This window comes from Perna viridis, chromosome 3 (assembly GCF_037379345.1).
Source record: "Perna viridis isolate PV_CMFRI_1.1 ecotype Kerala chromosome 3, ASM3737934v1, whole genome shotgun sequence".
Lineage (NCBI taxonomy): Eukaryota > Metazoa > Mollusca > Bivalvia > Mytilida > Mytilidae > Perna > Perna viridis.
In genome coordinates, this window is record NC_142447.1 from 29791435 (window position 1) to 29812931 (window position 21497).

The following is a 21497-nucleotide window of genomic DNA, read 5'->3' on the forward strand; positions in this document are numbered from 1 at the left end:
GTACAGAAAACAAGTGCAATACAAATTTTGACATTTACTACAGTGAATTGTACTATGATTTTTTTAAGTAATAAGGTTCTACTTATTAATCAGGATTATATTTGTGATAAATCTGATTAAAATCCTTGGAAGGATGTGGATTTTAAGAGTGTTCACAAGGTGTTTTATTAAGACAAAGGGAAGAATGTACTTATGGACGGATGAAATCTGGAATTTTCAGGGCTTAAATTACATATTGATGGCAAGAAGAAGTTCGGGTAAATTCTGTGTGAAAAATTACAATATTGACATTTTTTTTCCTTGTTATCTATTACAAAAACTTCTCCCTGTCAAAGAAAAATTGGAGAAGTAAGCCTAGTCAAGAAGTTTCTGCAAATTTCTCCCTCTAGATTAGGCCCTGTATTTTTAAAATAAAAAATTATGACAAAAAGATATATATTTTTTTTACTTAAACAAGTAATTACTGCTATTTAACTTATGAAACAATGAATATAAATGAAAATGGGAAAAGCAAATCTGTTTTTACCAAGAGTGATCTCATAAAAAATACAATATGACTTTGGAATGATATTTACATTGTATTCTACATGACCATGTAGCAAGGCCTGAGACAGATTTTTACACAACTTATAAAAATGGTCAACAAAAAAACAAATTATTCTATGTACAATTCCCAGCATGCATTTAGTAACTACTTTTCACTATCAAGAATTTTTGTATATAATTGAGGACTCCCCATTACAAATCCATCAAATTATGCATGCATTAAAAAACAAAATGACAGCACTACAAATGAATTAGCCATAAAACCTAAGAATACATCTGATTACACTCTTGTTAGCTACACATACACACTCTACTCACTTGAAGTTGAGGACGGCTACCAAATGAACCACTTCGAGGTTGTCTTTCCTACAGTATGGGTAACAGTTCTTTTTTGTTTTACATTGTATTTTATTTATTGAATATAAGTGGTATTTATATATATGTATTATAGTTAACGACAGTATTATGTTCCATATACATGTATTAATTTTTCAGATGTACTCTTTTTTTTTTGCTATTTTCACAGTTGACAGATATAACAAGAGAAATAATACCTGCGGAATCAATTTTTAACACAAAATAATGTTAAACATTTTTTAAAACCATGAAAAATTGATACCAATGAATATGTTCACTTGACATTATCCACAAAAATCAGCAATGACAATTACTAAATTTACAGTATCATTAGAAAATATCTTGTGACCTTTTAATTAAATAAATGACCACTCTCTCCTAAGAAAGTATACCTTGCACAGAAAATTTAAAGCATAGAATTAAGCAAGCTTTGAATGCTCAAAATTATAAATACATGGAACCTGCATGCATCTTTCATAAAACATAAAAAAGCTTTATCTATAATAATGATAATAAGCATATGTATATAAATTAATTCGAGATAAATACTGTAATCTGATTGGTTAAAATAATTTTGTTACATCTCAATGGATAAAAAAAATATTGACATGCCCCTATTCAGTTAAATTCAGAGCTACTTTTCTCATGTTTAAAGATAAGATATGTTTTTAAATTTATAAAAATTGGCTCTGATAAAAATTTTGCACTTCACACAATAAACAATATGCACATGAAAAATTTATAAATATGTTATCTTTCAATAGACAAAATTTTTATTATAGCCAAGTCTTAAATGTTTTTCACACTTTCACAGAACAGAGATGAGCAATATACTCACGCTATGAAACTGACGTTGACTTCCAAAAGAACCACTGCGGGGATGTAATCCCTACAATTTCCATTATAATACTAGTGAATATTTTGGCCAGCTGCTTGTTATAACTTTATTGATAGTATTTTTATCCCACACTGTATTATTTTTTCCCCAATATGTCCTTACAGGTGCATATATACAGTAAAAATTAATTTTGCATCTTTAACTAAGAAAAAACGTACACATTATCTTAGGATTATAGGCAGGGGATCTAGGCTTAAATTGGTTTATTGCATATGTATAGTAGCTGAACATATCAATGATAGATAGCAATATATGGTACGTGCCATATACTTATATCATTCTCAATACAAATCTAAGTAGGCTTCTGAGAAATGAAAATAGCTCTCTATGTCCTACATTATACCAATGTGACCTAGTTAAATACAACTAAACAACTGATCATCTTCTAAGTTTGAGCAGCTGTCAATCATGATGACCTTAACCTCCAACTAGCTGTCAATTTTCCATATTTTATCATGGATAGATAAGGCATGCTTTTTGAGTCTATTAATAACTTGCATCAAACTGCTGAACGCATTTAACTCAATTTCTTATTACAACTCAGAAAGTTATCTCAGTCAAGTTTCAATAGTTATGAATACTCCTACACTGCTAATTATCAAAACTATTTTTGACAATTTAAATTGAAATTAAATGTAGAGCTAAAGTATATGTTTTTTTAGTCACATGGACTTACTACTGATTTTATTTACGTTGCAGAATAAACAAAATTTTATCCCTATCATTTTTAAAAGTTTTTGTGCACACACAAAATTTTATAAGTCAAGAGGTGCACCATTTTCATGAGCTTGTTTTTGAATACAATATAAAATTTTGTGTGTGGTGGTACAAAAATGATTACACGTACTTTTACAAGTATCTAATACAATAAGATTAGTACCACCAATAGAAGTTATACAGTTCAGTTCCCCTAACTATCAAGATCTGAATAATTCACATTCAGATTTATATAATTCTCAAGCAGGTCTATTACATGTATCTATTCTCACATTTATTAACAACAGTTAAGTCAGTTATAGATATTTATTGATGGGTTTGGTCTACTAAATTGAAATTAAATGGAACTATGCTGTCCAATAAAAAACAAGTTAATCCATTCTTTGTAAAGTACAAGCTACACAAGAATGGAAAATTTAGAGTTTAAGGTCAACATAATGAAAACTTAACTCAAGATCACACAAGTGAATGGTAGTTAAGCATGTCACATTGGTACTCTATAGAATATAATTCTAATATAACAGCCAATCAAATCACTCAGAATATTTGTATTGAAAATAGTAACAGTTCATCTGTACAAAAATTGTCATAACAAATGAAACAGATAAGGTATCATGAAACAGTATAATTAATCCAAAATCATGCTCATATTAAGACTACAGTGTAAGTATCTTTTGCAGTGAAATAAAGCAAGGTCCATTTTAGGTAATGCCACTGAGCTTGTAAAGTTTATTATAGTAATGTACACAGCAAATAAAATGTTGTGGTTAAGAGGTTGTATTCGTGGATGGAGTAGTAAGAGTGAAAAAATGAATGTGTTATTCATTAAAAAGCAAGATATCTGTAAATAAATATAGTGTATTGTGATTATCAGATTTACCTCTTCTCTGTTGGTTATAAGCCTTCTATCTGGTGCACTAGGTGATGGTACAGGAGAATTGTCAGATAAACTAATGGTATCCTCTACACTGATGTGCCGTCTATACATCCTAGACGCATTTCTACTGGCATTATTTATCCGAGAGTCTCCAGAATCTGATGCTGGTCTGTAAAGGTAGATTACAAAATTGTTATCATTAAAGAAATAAACTAGAAAAATTGTGAGCAATATTCATTTGGTTTATACCACTGCTCCTTTCCCAGAAATCATATAGGAAATGCCCTAAGTCAGGAGGTACATAATGGCATCACACAATGAAACAATTGTATAAGTTTCATTGAAGTCTTTCAAAGTCCATGTTTCACTGATGGGAAACCTCCAAACTGATTTGAATCAAAATATAAAATATGAGGTGCTCAATGGGAACATGTAATAAATATTCTGTTAAAGTTTAAATAAATTTAATTCAGAGATGTAGGAGGAATAACTGATAAGAGATGAGTACACCTCTCTGTAATGGAAAGAAGGAAATATGGACAGAAGAAAGGAAGTACATTACATCATTAGGCAATAGTTGCTTCTTGAAAATCATAGTTCTCCCCCTCATTAATTTAAGACTAGTTCTAATGGCTTTTCCTAAGTGTAACTTACTTCATAAAACTGTTCTTAAAGATTTTCCCAAGTGTTCTACATAACTGAGCTAATAACATTATTTAACCAAAATAAATTTCTGTATCAACGAATTATAAAATAGTCAAGAACTTACAATGTTGGTCTTTCCCACTGGGTTGTTCTATTTATTTTGTTTATGTACACTGTTCTACCATTCCCATCAACTCTTTCTTGCCAGCCTTCTGGTAAACTGCTTCCACTGTTTGTTCTGGAAAACAATACACATTACAGACACATCAATAACTAATTTTGATCTAAGCTTAATCAGGCCAACATTCTAATACATCCTGAGACTGGTGATTTGAATAGATCTTGACATACTGGTATGTAAAGAGTAATTTGTTAGAAAAATGAACCAGTGTCTATCTGAACAATCAAATTTTAAGGTTGACTTCAAATGTTCTTATTCCGATTATTACTTCAAGAAACTTTTAGAATAATTTACTAAACTTTGTTTTGACCTTTGTTTTATTACTGATTTAATTGGGGTTAATTTTCATGTTTTTAACATTGAGAAAATATTTTTGACATGATAGTTAATTTTCATGAATGAATTTGGTTACTCAACAAAATAAATGAAATTTAGTTCTAATTAATTTTTTCTGCTTTCACAGTATGCCTTTAGCATGCTTTGGCATAGGGTTTCAAAGGCAACTATGAATGGCCATAAGTTCCTACTGAGCAACTCAGCTTTAAGGTCAACAATTTACACTGTCCAATCAGAAACTTACATTGCCTTTGCAGGCGCCTTATTTAATCAAGCAGAATCAAAAGTGGCCTTTTTTTTCATGATTTTCCTTATAACATTCTTGCAAAACTCTGGTTAAAATCAGTCAAGGTGTATTCATGTAATTGAGCAAAATGTGAAATTTTCATGGAAAGAGAGATGACAGGCATCAGATGAAAGATGATAAGTGATGGCATGAGCTTACTTGGACGTTAGGACCAGGTTGGCTATAAATCAATGCTCACACATTAATGGCTTATTTAGGTAGAAGAATTCACATACATTTGTGGGCATTCCCAGCTGGTGGTTTGGTCATTGTGGTTGACATAAAACTTGCGACCAGATTGAGGATCATACTTGCTTTCCCATCCTGGAGGCAAGCTTTGTTCATCATTAGTTGGTCCAGAAGCCCCAGCCTCATTGAGAGCATTTGCCATATCCACCATCTCCCAACCAGTTGCCTGCTGCTGTAAATCATAAAAATCCTATCAATAATCAAAGGTTTAATCTAATATGACATGCTTTCAAGGTCTTTAGACCACAGCTGCGATCAAAAGGTGATTGGACATATGACAACCTTATTTCTGACATCAAAGATAAATTTTACCCAAATTTAATGATACCACAATATAATTTTAGTCTACAACAGTCCTTATTGTGTCCAATACAAAGTACTTTCATATTTTACCACAAGCTGGCCATTAATGTTGTAATTTGCCCCCCAATATTGTTGGGGTTGAAAAAGGAGACATAAATGGCTAGTCTACGGAAAAATAATTATTAAATGGAGTCTCTGTGAATCATATCTTTAATAGGTATGATAAATGGTATAATTCATATGGAATGTAACTTGAAATACTGATTTCAGTATCAAATGTCCATTATAAGTTTTCATCATTTTAGGACTTGAATCAAACATATACCATATTCTCCTATGTCTTCCTTCCACTCTTGTATAACATGTACCCCCTTCTTGGCAAGGGAGATCAACAAAAAAGCTAGTTTCCATGTAAAACCATGCTATTGCTGCTCGGACGTTAAACCCCAACAAACAAAACAAATGTAAAACCATGCAGTGGGAAGGGAGAAAAAATTCACCAGCAGAAGACCACATTGAGATGAAAGGATTCTGGCATATTCCCAAAAATGTATATTATTTCATTATTAATCTTTCCAAAAAAAGTATTTTTATGTTTCCCTGCACCTTTGCAAGCCATTGATTAAAATACAGCAATGTACTGAATCCATTCAATAAGTCCATTTCCTGTTAGTATGCAAATTAGGGGTTAAACTAAAACAATGGCAACAACTCCAACAATTAATAAAGTGATGTTTTAATTTGTCAAGCTTGTGTATCAATATTTGACATCTGGAAACAACTCATCAAGCAGATTAAAAGATTGGTGACAACTATTTCCACTTTTGTAATTGATCATTTGTTACTTGATAATAAATGACAATGGACCCGAGGACAGGTTAGTACTCCCATTATGGTGTATTTGATGCTCCACCAAACACAGGTGAACACGTTATAATGACAGCATGTTTTCAGAGAAAAATAAGAAGCTATCGTGATTTTTTGTACAAACCATGAAATGCAAGAAAATGGCATAGATGGATTAAACAATTATTAGATAGCAGTAAAATTTTATTCGTTTATTTAAAATATAACTGTTCTCAAAAATACAAATGGCTCAATGTTGTCTTTGGTTTTGATTTGTTAAATGTATCCAAAAAAAATCTAGAAACTCATTTTTTGGTGTACGCCACTCACCCCCTTCCCAAAACAAAGAAAAAAATGAAAAAAGTGTGCGAAATACATGGAAAAATACAGTAAATTAAAAAACTAAAAAATCTTCATTGGTGAACATAAGGTCAGGTATTATAACTTGGAATCTGAATTTTGGAATCTTCCAAGTGATGTGGAACAGACGCCATAGAGCAATTAAAAAATGTGTACATTGAATGATATAGAAACAAACCTCTAGGGTTGAATTGTTAGTTCCTGCAGCAGTATCCTCAGTAGCACCATTTTCTCTCTCTGGTTCAAGTACATAGGCTATGTATAAATACAGAAACCCTTTCACACGGGACTTCAAGCTAAAATAAATTGTCACAATTACAGCAGTGGGAACTGATGGCTGTGTAGAGTATGGATAGGCCTGAATATAGAAAGACGTGTAAAGACAAGGACCATCCTTGCGGCAAAATAGTCACTTTTCCGTTTCAAACTTTGCCGTATATTACCACAAAAGAGAAGTTAAAGTCGCCCTTTAAATCCGACACATCCCCCTTTTTATTTTTCAAAATCTAAAAGGAAAATCCAGTAGAGCATCAGTGATTCTTTAAATATAACTTTATTGTGTGTTTTCACAGCTGAAATGAGACGATTCACAGCAGGTCACTACACGTTTCCGCCCTGCTTCTAACACTCATCTGATCTCCCATCGAGTACTCAACCAGAACTTCTCTAGAATTTACGATGACATTTATGAAAATGAATATATACACAACACACCTGTCACTACCATGTTGAAAATCTTATAAAAAAATTTTGACACTTAAATTGGTAAAGTATTACACTTAATACCATAAATATATTAATATATGACTGTTAAAAATGTTAATGCTAACTGTACACATGTCAACATCAAAGGATCTGACTGCGTAACATCGCTTGATTGGAAAGAGTAATCAAAGGAACCAAGGTTATAGCAGTAATCAAAAGAATGCAATCTTGGGACAAAGACCAGACATGGAAAACAGACATACACAACAAAGAACATAAAGTAACTAAAATCATACATACAAATTAACAAAAGCAAATGAGCAACTCTGACTAGACTAAAAACTGAGAGCATGAACCAGGTGCACTGGTAAGGTGTGTCCTCTGCTTTTCTAGAAACACCCGCCGTGTTGCTCATAAAAAGTCAAGTCCAGGGTAGTCACCCCGAAGTGACAGTAAAGATAATAAACTATAAATTAATCATCCTTTGTTTTAGTTTACAAATAAATACTTACTGAAAATTAAAATTTATCATTGATTAAATGAACATTGGACACTGAAGATATCCTCAGATTTATTATGCCACAATATATAGACAACATTGTGAACAATTTAAAAGATTGTTTTCAAGATAGTGGTTTGATAGGAAAAAAAGGCAAGTATTGCACCCTCTTCACATTACTTCTGCTCACAAAAAAGGAGAGTTGGCAATATTTGGAAACCAAAGTGTTACTGTTTTAGCTGATCATTTTGCCATCCAAGGAATTGACAAAGAACAAGTGCCTATGGAATATAAACAATACAAAAGGCTTGTTAAAGGTTCTTTTCAAACTTCCTCCATTAGTGAAATTTGTGAAAAACTTGGGATGAATTTATGAAGATAAAATACCAAATATTGTAAAACTTGTTCAGTGCTGCACACTTCTACCAGTGAATAGTGCAATAAGTGAAAGAGGATTCTCTACCCAAAACTGAATCAAGTCAAGGTTGAAAACCATTTTAAACAATAGTTCAGTGAATGACTTGATGAGAATGAACTGTGGTGCATGTGTAAACGATAAGTTTTTAGACATTAGATTGACCAGATGTGAAATTGTATAATGATTTAATGTCTTTTAATTGGAAAAAAAATATCAAATACATTAGTTAATAATCTTATACCTTTTGTCTTAGAAAGATGAATTTGTTCAAAAAAGAAATGCCATTACATGATAACATCATTCAAAATTTGAATTTAACTAATGAACCTGCACACACTGAGAAGTCTACCCGAGATTTGAAACTTCTCCCTTTTTTTCGCTGAGGGAGAAGTGAAGTCTCCCTGAATTTCGAGTCAAATGGTCCCTGAAAGATGCAGATTTTTTTCTCGAAGAAATAGGAACTTACACTTGTGTCTATTGAAACACAAGTGGATTATAACGTTTAAGAGTACTTCCTATAAGAACCTATAAGCGGCGGCAATGTATATGTAAGATACATGCCTATGTATACATTACTAGTGAATAAGGTCTTTATCATATTTTTGTAAATAAGAAACTGTTTTCATTTCATTAAATAAAAAATCAGACTGAAGTCTTCAAAGTCGCTAATCGTCAAATATTCACTGTCACTGATTTTGGCTTACTTTCAACATCTGAAATAGTACGAATTCGATACACTCTAAAATTGGGCGACTTCCACTAAAATCTTGGTTCCCTTGATATGATTGCATAATCTTTTGTAACCAAATGACCCCAATGTTTTCAATCATCCGGAACAAGATTAAACAACTGGCAATGGCTATAAGTAGATATTGGGGTCCTGATGATATATATGACTTTTATATAGTTAATTGTAACGAATGCCTGTGTTTGAAGGGGAAACTGGCTAATATTACATTAAATCAATGTTAACCAATCATTTTATCTTTTAATGTAAATTTTCCATTCTAATACAAACAAAAAAAAACATGCATAGACAAGTGTATGATACGTTTTAAAAGAGGTTCATATACCTTACATAGCAACCATTGGGTAGCTTATGATATTGACAAGGGAACCAGTTTAGAAACCAGATTAAGCAACTGGCAATGAATATTCATGAATATGGGGGCATGCTAATGTATATGACCTATACAGTCTTGTAACGAGACCCAGTGCCTGAATCAGAAGCTGGGTAATGTTCAGTGCTAACCTATCATTTCAAGTAAACTTCCTGTTCTTGTACAAGCAAAAAAACGCACTTAGAACACAGGTGTATGAGACTTAAGAGGTACATTTTTATCTTGTATGAAGCTAGAACTATGACGCTATGGCAGTAAACATGGCAAGGATCTGCAGCATTATGTGGCATATAACTACATATTTATGCAAATCATATGCAAATATTAAGTACTGAAATTACTACTGCAAGAAGTCGCCAACAATATCAGTGACTTAATAAGTGTTTTCTTTAATTCACATGTAGTACTATAAATAAGTGAAATTGTTGTTCTGCAGACAAGTAAAAATTAAAACACAATTTTTAATCAAAGTCATACTGAACAACAAATCCAGATCAAGTTGACAAACATATCAATTTTTCAGAATATTTATTAATCAGAAATTTATTATTAGACTAAATTCTTGCAGTAAATGTTTTAATGTTGTTTTCCCAGTGCATTATCAAATGTCTTAAGAAATATACATATAAACTGACATATGTACAATTATTTTCTGATTTGTACCAACCTTCTAGGTCTGAGAATGTAACTTTTGGCAGGTAAATCAAAACCTGGACTTTCTGTTGCTACACTGGTTAAACCAAGGGGTAATTCAACCATCCCCAAGAAGTCATCTCTAGTCTACAATATAAATTAATAACATTAACTAAATATTTTTTACTTTTTACATTTTACACACAGACATGAAAATGGTAGTTTCTTCTCTTCCCTCTTGATACATTTGCCCTGAACATTTCTTCAGTCATTGAGCATTTTATAAATCTATCTGTATGTTTCATTGTATTTCCTCAAACCAAGATTAAGTCAAAATACAATACCACAATAATTCTCTTACTGAAAGGGTATAAAGTGTGCTGTCTTAATTATGGGTAAGCAAATTACCTTCACTTTATATCTGGTAGTAGGATTAGGTCAATTCTGATAATTTGTCTCATTTTGTTGTCATAAAGCTTTTTGAGGCAGTCAACACAGAAATTTCAAGTGTTTTTAAATAAAAAAGTACATATTTTTCTAGTTCTTGGAGTGTGGAGGGTCAAGTAATTTATAAGTAAATTAGTGATTAAAGTCATAAATCCAGTAGCCATGGTAACATAATGAAAAAAATACTACTCAGTTTCAGTACAAATAAGGGGTGCATTTCCAAAACTTACAGTCAAATACTACGTTTTATAAAATATCAGGTATTTAGAAAATAGCACAGGATAAAAGCATGCATAGAGAAGGTGGAAATATGATAAAAATAATAACACCCTTTTCGATTCATTTTCTCACTCGCATTTCAGTTCCTAAAGTTCGTACAATTTAAAAATCAGCCCGCTTTCTTCATTTAAATTATTTATTAGGCACACTTTTGTGATAAAACACAAATCGGTTTCACACATGTATTTTATGTTCCATTAGTGTGTAAAAGCATTGACTCATTTTCAATGACGCGCACTACCACTTCATTTTCAAAATGTGCAACTGATTAAAGCTTTTAAACACAAATGAAACATCAAAAATGAAACATTCAATTCTTATAATTACATTTTATATGTTTCTCTTATTCTATTTTAGATATGCACAGAAAATAGACACTACACAGTGATCAATAAAAGTATTCCACTTAACTATGGGCATAGCTCAAAGATGTGTTTCATTGACTCATGAAAAATTCCTTAAACATCAATTCAGGGCTCACGCTCCTGGGCGATTCTGGCGAAATAGTCACTCTAGGGTCGCTCACTTCGCCCTCTGACGACACCAAAAGCGAAGTGAAACCACCCTATCATTTTTAGACATGCCTGATGATCGGGACTGTACTCCATCTTTTAGTGGTATTTTGACAACAGTTATCTCTTTTCTGATAACAATTCAAACAAAAATGGCACCCATTCAGTATAGAAAAAATAAACTGAAAAAATCTTCGAATTCTATCGAATATTCAATTACAAGCAAGTATTTTAAAAAGCTTTTAAGTTCAAACGTTTTAGACAGAATACGGAATGAATATTCTTCACTCCAGTTTACGATAAATCATGTTTTATCGTTTCCATTTCGTACATTTTCACATAAAAATCATTTCAAGAGCATGGAAGTGCATACAATGAATCATTATACAACATGTATTCAGAACAAGCCGGAAAAGAAATTTAAATGGAAAAAAGTTTTTCTATTCATGAAATACATCTTAAAAAATCTTTAAGTATTGAATTTTAAATGATATTGTCTTCAAATCATATTTGAATGTCTTAAATGTTTCAGACAAAGGTTGTACAATATTTTTTCCTGCAAAACATGTTTAGATATTGAAATGAAACAACTAAAAACCGAAAAGTAACAAAATCTTTTTTTTCAAACCCTCCTTTATTAAATGCTTTTGCAGCTGAAAATGAATATTTTGAAACTTATTATGATTCATGAAATTCAACTTTAAGACAACCAAAACAGAAAATATCCAATTTTACAAACTATTAATTTTTTTATAAGCCATTTAATTACATGATATTTTAGTATGAACATAAGTTTATTTCCTTCACATTTTTGTAAGAAATACCGCAACAATGTAAAGATATTGACCGATCAAGTGCAAAAATGCATCTTTTGTCTTAACAAATTCTACTGCAATCTATGTCTAAAAAAACTTTTTTTCAAAATTGCACTGCGTACAATACATAAGTGTGCATTTTACACATCAAAATATGGTAATTTCTTTATTTAAAAAAATGAAAGACAAGATCTATAATCAGAAAATTACTTTCTTAACCGATGATGTTACCACTGACAACAAGCAAATAACCAGTTATCAGACCAGGGCTTATATTAGCTTACAACTTCCAGTATTATTAAAGAGACAAAAAAATGTTCATATAACTTTGACATAAGGGATAAAACATCTTACCACCCTGTTGGAATCAAACACTTCTAGCAGTAATTTGTTGTCTCTGGCATTTACCTATAATAAATGTAAATAGTTATGATTATAAAAATGGGTGTAATTTTGCTTCTACAGTGAGTTGTGTCAAATGTTTTTTGTATTAAAATAGAAGCATTTTTTCAAGAACTAAAATGTTTTTAAAGTAATACAAAACAAGTATTGGGTTTGTTGACATAATTTTCTTCACATATCCATAATTAAGACATGTATCACCTTTGCATGATTAATCTGTCTCCAGTCAAGCTTGTATTTATACATAAAATTAATACATATGAACAATGGCAAGAACATGCATCAATCCAAATGCATGATATGAAAGGCATAAACCTAATTTGATAGACCAACAGAGAAATAGTAATACTTTTCATGAATAAAGTCCCTTAACGTGACAACAAAGGAGACTTCGATATAACATAATTAACTATTAATCAGTTTAAAATGATAAAATACAAATTAAAATTAAAAATAGGATTTTATCATCTAGGTACATGTCTAAAAATTTAATAGCAGCATGGTGCAGCCACTTACTAAATTGATCTATGAAAAACCCTTAGAGTAGTTATTGTTCATTGTTAAAATGTATACCTAATTTTCCATTGGCCAAAATTAATTGATAAGTTTGGTAAATGTCTATACTTTAAGCATAATCACTGTGCAGACAATTTAAACTATGTACATTTTTAAGCATGCATCTATTAAGGATGAAATTAATACATATCAGACAAGAATAATATTTAAATGGCATAATACAGCCATAAGAATAGTTAATTACATCCACATTTTTTTACCAATATAGTTTGTTTACAAAGAGTAATTTTCAGCTCAGGGAAAGAAACACATAAATGCTTAAAATCTAACTACAAGTAACTCCACCCCAAAATTAAATAGTCCCAGAACTTTATTCTATAAATATATTTACCTGTTCAACACATTTCAAAATAATTCCCAAATGTTGGGATAAAATTATAAGGATTAAACATCAATTTTCAGACATTCATGCATGTATGAACGGATCTCTCCACTCCCAAACATTACATGAATGGCCTTTGGCCGTTCATTGAGTTTGGGAGCTCCAAGATCTGTTCATATATGCATGAACGACCGAAAATAGCTGTTTAAACCTATAATAATTCTATTGTAGTACACATTAAAACTTACCCTAAACAAAAATTCTTCATTCCATAGTGGATTTAGTGTCTACAAAAAAAATATCAAATTTGGTCACGTTGATATATGTAAAAGAATTCATACATAAAAAATATGATAGATCAAGTTTTATCACTAAAATGATTATAATCATAGTAATTGTACGTACACACTGTGATGTGTTTGTTTCCATGTAATTTTAAACATAATTAATTCAGTTATTACAACAAAATAATTTTAGTTACATGTACAAATGTACATTTAAGTTAATCAAATGTACTCAGTCCAAAAAGTAACCCACACATATTCTTATAAATTTTCTAAAAATACAACTGAAGAGGGTTTTATCATGAATAAATTAAGCATCTATTCATGTCTGTGTTCCGTTTACCTTTTTGATGACTGAAGTAGAAACTGAGTCTATCACACCAACATCTCTATCGCCTCTATACAAACTGATCTTTACATAGGGATCACTGTAAATAATAAAATGTGAAATCTACATTAAAAAGTACATTATTATTAGAACAATTTCACATCTGCTTCCATTCTAGAAAATTTCTTCAATTAATTTCATGTCAACAGGCGTAAGATCAGACAAACTGTTGTAGTAACAAGGGATCATATTTTCAAACTGATTATTTGAAAAAAAGTATTTAATAAGATGTCAATATTGAAGCCTTGGAGATGTCTCTCATGTTTGGAGACATATTTCCAACATAATTTAAATAGTTTTGTATTCAATAATTCCAAAATCCTTCAACTGTCTAATACAGGACCATAAATCAATTTCCCATAAATGCAAGGGCAATAAGCATATTTGGCCGGCGGACTCAGAATTTAAACAAATGAAAAATTAAGTGGCACTCAACTGAGAAATTTTGATAATGGAATATACTTACATTGTAGCATTTTGACATACAAGTAATTTCTGCATTTTGTAATACAAAACCAAAGTAATCTCAAAATTGTTGCTTGTTCAATGATGCATGACAAGGAACTGAGAAAAACAGAAATTGCCAGGCCTACAACCAGACTGTCAAAAAAACTTGAATCACTTAGAAATGATAAAAAAATTCAGAGATGGTGACACAGGTGGAATAATGATAGGAAAACATACACAATTTTCAACCATCCTATAACAATAAGTTTTCATAGTACTTACCTAGCTCCAAAAATATCTTTTTTAGCCAAGTCATCACCTTTAATGACTTTAAGGCGGAGTAGCTTTGTTGTGCCAGGAGCATCTGACTACAAAAATAAAATATTACACAATTTGTAGGTATTTTTATGTCTGCATGCAACTTTTCACAAGATCAAAGCAACTATTAAAATGCACTATAAAAATATCAACTTGTCTCTTAATAAGTTGATATTATACTTACTTATTAAGAGACAAGGTGATATTTCAGGATTGATTAACTGGGGGGGGGGCAGATTGTCTAGGGACCTTCAAGTAATGAAAATGATCATCTGGTAGTACCAAATTAAACTGCCAAAACACAATACTGAGAACTTAACTCTTTATCGACTGTTATTTTTTTATCGTATAGATTCCATTGAGACTCAATTGTATATGTTGAACATGCACAGACTATAAGGATCAGTAATATTGTTGGTCCTGTTCAAAACAACCTCTTCATTTTTATTGGGAAAAATCTGCTTCATTTTTTTTTTAAATTAAATTGGGAAATTTAGAATAACCATAACAAACTTAAATCTGTAGTTTTATGGATGTCTGATTAATTTAATACAGGATTCAGGAGAGGCAAGTCATAAACATTTAATCAGTGTAATTTTGAATATCAAATGGGAAATTGTTTACATTTGAATCTCATTTATTTCCTATTATCTTTTAACCATATTCTTTTTATGAATTGGGAAATTTTGATCAGAGGATACAGCCTTATTTTGGAGGTAATTTACGGAAAACTTTTATCACTGAGGGTCCATCTTATTCTTCCCTCAAACTCCAGTCACTGATATGCATGTACTTCAAAAGGTTGCAGAAATACATGTACAATAACTCTGTAAAATGTAACCGTTTGAAAGTTAGACCGTCAGAATTTTCACTGATAATGTTACATGAAACTGTGAAAGTTTAATTCTATTATCAACCTCAAGTTCCAATTTTTTGGATTTATTGTGGCTGAAACAAGTTCACCCTGATTATGATGTCACTCTCTTTTGGGGGCTGCTTCTTGTTAGTTAGATGTAAAAATATATTTTTCAACTTACCTGAATGTAAATGAGGTACAAAGTAATTAGTATGCACAAGTCCCTATAATAGATAATTGTAATATACATGTACAGAAAAAGTCTTCTACCGGTATATCAGTAATTTTTCAGAGACCTTTGGAGAAACAGATCAATAGAACCAATAAGTACAAGGGCAAAGAGTCTGAGTTTCCTCAGATTCTTCAATGGTTCTCTTTTTTTATTCTGATGATACATTGGTTTGGGATTTACAATGATGTGCCATGCAAAATATTTTATTTTCAGGTGAGCTGTGGTATATAACACTTCAAATGCTCCTTATAACTTTATGGTTGAAAGCATGCACCTACATGTAGTTTGATTCCAGTGCTTGCCTTTAGCCACTAGCCCGAAGCCCAGGGATAGTAAAAATTGAATACGGCTAGTGAAATGATGTGTACATTTCTTGTTTTGGGCTAGTTGAATCCTATACAGTCCTCTATTTGGGCTAGTCATTAAGAATTTTGAAGGAAAGGACTGTGATTCTGGGTCACTAAATCTGTATGCTGATACCACATTTGTCAAAAAAGATTTAATTTCTATTAACGAGTTCTGTGCCACAGGGCTGATCATCAACCAAAAGTAGTACTCCTTTCAGTGCCAGAGGGCAGATACATCGGCCCCATCAAAAACTTGTTGTTTCCTTGGCGTCACAGTAGCAAGGCCTTTGTGACATTGAGAGACAAAATGGGGAGGGTCCATAAAGGACAGTTTTGGTAGTTAACCAGTCATTTTATCAATCAATTCTAAATAATCTTTTTTATTTTCTTTTAACCACCTCTATCCCAACAATCATACTTTTGGCGAAAACAAAAAAAAGTGAAGTGTTCACCCAGAAAAAAAAAGCATATAATAAATGGATTTGAAATTTAATTGATTGTAAGATAATGTGAATTTTAAAATCTGTCAAAAGCTTTCTTAATTTGTTAGCTATACCCCCCAAAAAAATGGTAAGATGGGTAGGACTCGCTAAGCATGTATAATGTCTGTCTTCCAATGGTTTGTTTGTGCTAGAAGGCCTCTTATACTGCATTACCTGTGAATGAATGTATGATGCAGTAAAATTATGGCCATGTATGTCTGCAAAAGGGAGATCTTTTGATAAAAGTGTACATACATGTATATTTTGAAGCTCATAGGTGAAACTCCTCCTAAACCTTTCATTGATGGACAGACAAATGGATGAAAACTAAATAAAATATTATTTTAACACGTATCGGGTAAATAGCAATGTATTGTCCATGAAATCACTTTTGTCTGATTAACTCACTGCCCCTTTTATGTAGGTACAGTGAGGTAGCACAATTTTTTTCATTTATTTCTTTCAAAAGATCCTTTCCTGTTGACAGTGTCATTTGCTTTTTGTTCATTTACGTTCACATTTTGTAAGTAATTTTTAATGTTTAATGTTTAGCTTAGCTGCACTGTCAATATTTTCAGAATTGCCATCAAGGGAAAATCAATTTAAAGAGAAATGTTAATAGGAAACAAGTGTGTTGTATTTATTCCACCTTCTTGACACCTTTTATCTGAGAAAGCATTGTAACGTCACACAATCGTTGCATGATGAAACTTCATAGAACAACAGCCTGAAAACATTTTTGAAAATACATGTAAGTCTGGCACTCTTTAAGAGAAAACTCTGGCAGTCAAGGGTCAAGGATCACCTTCACACATATCATTTCCATACATCTTGTGATGTAAACAGGAGTTGGAAAAGCTATTACCGCAAACGACTTCAATGTTACTTTTTAACTGGATACTATCAAAGACAAGTATTTCAAAGTCATACTTGGAGTTTGATAAATTGCCTAAATTTAAATAACATTATATGTATGCTAGCTTTTATCCAGATAGTAGTAAAAATACTGTGGTAGAGAAAAAAATCTAACTTTTAGTAAGACGACAAAGTCCTCATGATGGTAATCAATCTCTACAAATTCATAAGTGAACTAAGAACCACTGAGGGTTTGATTTCAGTCTGATAGGAAGTGATTTGCAGGACAAATACTAATTGTAACTTCACAGCCTTTCTTGTTACTAAGTTTTGAGAGAATAACAGTAAAGTTCCAATATTTTTATTTTAAGTAAATATTGGACAAGTCGACCCTCAAACAAGCTATCCTGAATATTCTAGAATACAGGATAACATCCCACATAAATGACATATCTACTAATAAGGCCTATTTAGCTTGTAACTTTGCCCTCCTACAGGTAACTTACCCCAGTCTCATTTTATCCATATAAAAAGGCAATGGCTCCTTGTCCACATATTCATGGACGAGGAGCCTCTTCCTGCTAACTGTTCACACATCCGGTTTGTGTTAGAAACATATGGAATCGTGACAGAAACATTCTATTCATTATGGAAATGAATTACAATTACTATTAATATCATTACGAACTGTGTTCACATTTAATGAACTGAACAGTTTTCTGTTTGTGTTATATAATGGTTTTACTGCATATTTGACAGTGGGAGCGAGCAGGCCCCTGTGCTTGAAAATGTACAAAAAAATGTATGGGGTTTATGTTGGTCAACACAGAACAAGTCACAGAAAATGACAAGTGCCAAAGTTGATGCATCGTCTTTACCAGATATTATTAAAATTGTAGTTTCAACAAAAAGGACCAGTGTGAATAGATATGTTTCACATCTGTCATCTGGAATGGCAGCAATATGATTTAAAATGTGCCAGACTGAATCATGTGCCAAAACAATCTTACTCAATGTGCAAAAATTGTCTTTCAAGTTTGTTAAATGTGTATTTTGTATTAAATCTGAATGATTTTTAATTGTTATTTGTTTACATCAGTTACGATTTAAATTGTATTCTATTTGTATCATTTTGTATAAAAAGAATTTCTCACATTTTCTTCATTACTAACATAAGTGAACCGTTTCCATCATGATTCTGTGTGACACTGGATACTCAAACTGGATGTGTTCACGACTAGCCTGTAGAGGCTCCCCATCAATGAATGCCATGAGCAGCCACTGCCACATAAAAAAGAGGACTCCTCATGAGAACTTGCAGAATCAGAGGAAATTCGAACTAAAGGGTAGACTGGCACTCAGACAAACAAGTTAACAAGTTAATAATCTGAGCGAATAGACTCGTACTTCATAAAAAAGTCCTTGTGTAAATTGTGTCTTGTGTGTGAATGTGATACACCCTGTGGCCTGTCCTCTGACCTGTCAAATGCCTACCATACTTGAAAAGACGATTCAATATTCACTCGTTTTAGTGATGTCTCGCTATATTATTAATTTGCAAACGCTTCACTTACTTGCCGCTCCGGCAATCCATATATTCTCGATGATTGTGCCATCCACTACTTATGATTTACTTTTTTTAACGTGCTCTATTACTCTGTTGATGTTTTCGACTGTCTTAACTTGCGCAGTCGCAGAAAATACGGATATTTCGAAATAACCAACAACCACAATTAAGGTATATCGCAATTAACAATGACGTTATCGTATACTCAGCTATTCTCCGTGTAACAAGAATTCGATTGAACTGTAACCGGAGTCTTCTGTATGTGCAACTTCCTCGGTGAAAATGGACAGTTAACGCACTGAAATCTGTTTAAGAAAACAGCAATACAAATCTAACCATGTAAGTGGTGTGGTATTCTATTAATAAATGATGGAAAATGTTCGAAAGAGTAATCAAGCTAGGGTACCAAGATTCTAGTGGAAATCAAAAGAAAGTAATCCAGTGAAAAAAAACAGACAGGGAAACAGACAAACACGACAAAGAACATAAAGCAACTGAAATAATACATACAAAGCAAATGAGCAACTCGGACTCCACTAAAAACTGGGAGCATGGACCAAGTGCACCAGTAGGGTAAGCGTCCTCAGCTTTTCTAGAAACACCCGCCGAGTTGCTCGTAAAAAGTCAAGTCCGGGGTAGACGAAAGAGGAAAGGAAAACTATGACACGATGATCAAATTAGTTTTCATGGTGCATATGTATAAACCATAACGATCCACAAGTTCATGATGACGACCATAAAACTTCTGATGTGATGACTTCAATCTTGTAGCAACATAACCCTGATCCAGAAGCCTAATTGTAAGAAGTCTAGCGCGATACAAAAGTCTGCCTAGGTCATAACTTAAAAATTCGGTTAGCAGTAGATCAAGATAATTATAATCAGAAACAGTAGCAACAATTTTATCATTAAGCATAAATTGATTAGTTCTTGACACTGACTGTGTTCTGATGTGTTTAACCTTTGATTTGTCACAATTAACAATTTTAAGTCATTTTTCAAACACCATGAATTAAGTACATCCAACAATTGTTATAAATCCTGTTCATTTTCAGCTAAAAAATAAATCATCTGCATATAATGAAATACATTTTTTTTCATTATTAATATCAATTCCAATATTCAGCTTCTTAATGTCGTCAACAACATTATTGATGAACATATTAAAAAGTAAGGGAGACAGTATACACCCTTGTTTCAAACCACTATTGACATCAAACCAATCTGTACAATGCCCATTAAGTTAAACACACGATTGAATATTATCATACAAAGCCCTAATTGCTTGTAACATTTTGGAGCTAATATGAAGTGGTTGGAATCTACAAAATAACAAATCTCTATTTATCAAGTCATACGCTTTCTTAAAATCAATAAACGCAGCAAATGTAGAATTTTTTTTTAAAATTCCCTTGTCTCAGTTATATAGTTGTTAAAGTACTTAAATGATCTGTTGTGTTGCGTCCTTTTCTGAACACATTTTGCTCATCATGTAAAAAGTTTATACAATCAAGTTTGCTAGTAAGGCGTGCATTTGGTTTAGGGCTGGGACGGCTCGCTTAAACCATATCATTGGTTTGCTTTTTATTATTTTGTTCTTCTTTTACCGTTAGTTACTCTGCTATTTTATTTTGAAGTGCTACATGATTGCTTAGCATTTTTATTGTTTAATAGTGATATGCATGTATACCTGCTATATGTGTCTTTGTTATATTTATAACTGCATGTTTTGTCTACTGATGATGTTTCATTTTATTTAATGCCATATCAAATGTATGCATGCAGTGTAAATATCATTCACTTAATGTCGGTCATAAAGGCCCTTTAAGAGCCTATGCTGTATTGTTATTTAACTTGCCGACTCTAAAGAAGGTCTATTTGATTTCATTTGAGTAAATAACACTCAGCACAATTACCGAAAAAAAAAGAATCACATATATTTATTACTTTCTTTCTACCCTCCTATGTCTTGTGTATCACTGAAAGCGTGAACTAAATCGGTCTCGTTAAGGTTAGAAAAATAAAAGTTTTTCATCCAGTCACTGCATGTATTCCTACGACTTTTAGTGTAGATAGGTATAATTTTAATTAAAATTAGATTGGAATTGAATATAAGCAACTGTAAGCAATTGTCTTGAATAATATAAGACAAAACAACAAAACGTGCAGAATCCAGTATTTAGTCTAAAAACCACTAATTCCACTTCCCATAGGCTTCTATGCTAATTTCACAATATTCAATGTCTTCTCTGGACTTTACCTTAACTTTAACCTGCAGAGGACTATATATCAGCATGATTCTACATATGTCAGCTCACAATCCTCAGAATGGCATGTGGGGTTAGCAGACTTGCAGTGCAGTACTGGTCACCGGAAGTGAAGTGTCTATAA

General features: G+C 32.0%; 1 protein-coding gene across 9 annotated transcripts in view; it reads right to left on the bottom strand.

The window, feature by feature from the left end:
- Positions 1 to 19242, bottom strand: part of LOC148621802 (E3 ubiquitin-protein ligase NEDD4-like) — a 35307-nt gene extending 16065 nt beyond the window's left edge. Inside the window, exons 1-12 of one of the 9 annotated variants that reach the window (XM_088576520.1) lie at positions 19114 to 19234; positions 14732 to 14817; positions 13958 to 14042; positions 13579 to 13617; positions 12385 to 12438; positions 10012 to 10124; positions 6780 to 6897; positions 5080 to 5261; positions 4165 to 4278; positions 3399 to 3564; positions 1742 to 1792; positions 865 to 912 (exon numbers count right to left, since the gene is read on the bottom strand). In XM_088576520.1, the coding sequence (XP_088432646.1) occupies positions 865 to 912; positions 1742 to 1792; positions 3399 to 3564; positions 4165 to 4278; positions 5080 to 5261; positions 6780 to 6897; positions 10012 to 10124; positions 12385 to 12438; positions 13579 to 13617; positions 13958 to 14042; positions 14732 to 14817; positions 19114 to 19155 (1098 nt within the window). In that variant the 5' untranslated portion in view covers positions 19156 to 19234. Of the gene's footprint in view, positions 1 to 864; positions 913 to 1741; positions 1793 to 3398; positions 3565 to 4164; positions 4279 to 5079; positions 5265 to 6779; positions 6898 to 10011; positions 10125 to 12384; positions 12439 to 13578; positions 13618 to 13957; positions 14043 to 14731; positions 14818 to 15804; positions 15990 to 19113 lie in introns of those variants that run through there. The other 8 variants (XM_088576519.1, XM_088576518.1, XM_088576517.1 and 5 more) reach the window with 8 other exon arrangements.
- Positions 19243 to 21497: the final 2255 nt, after the last annotated feature.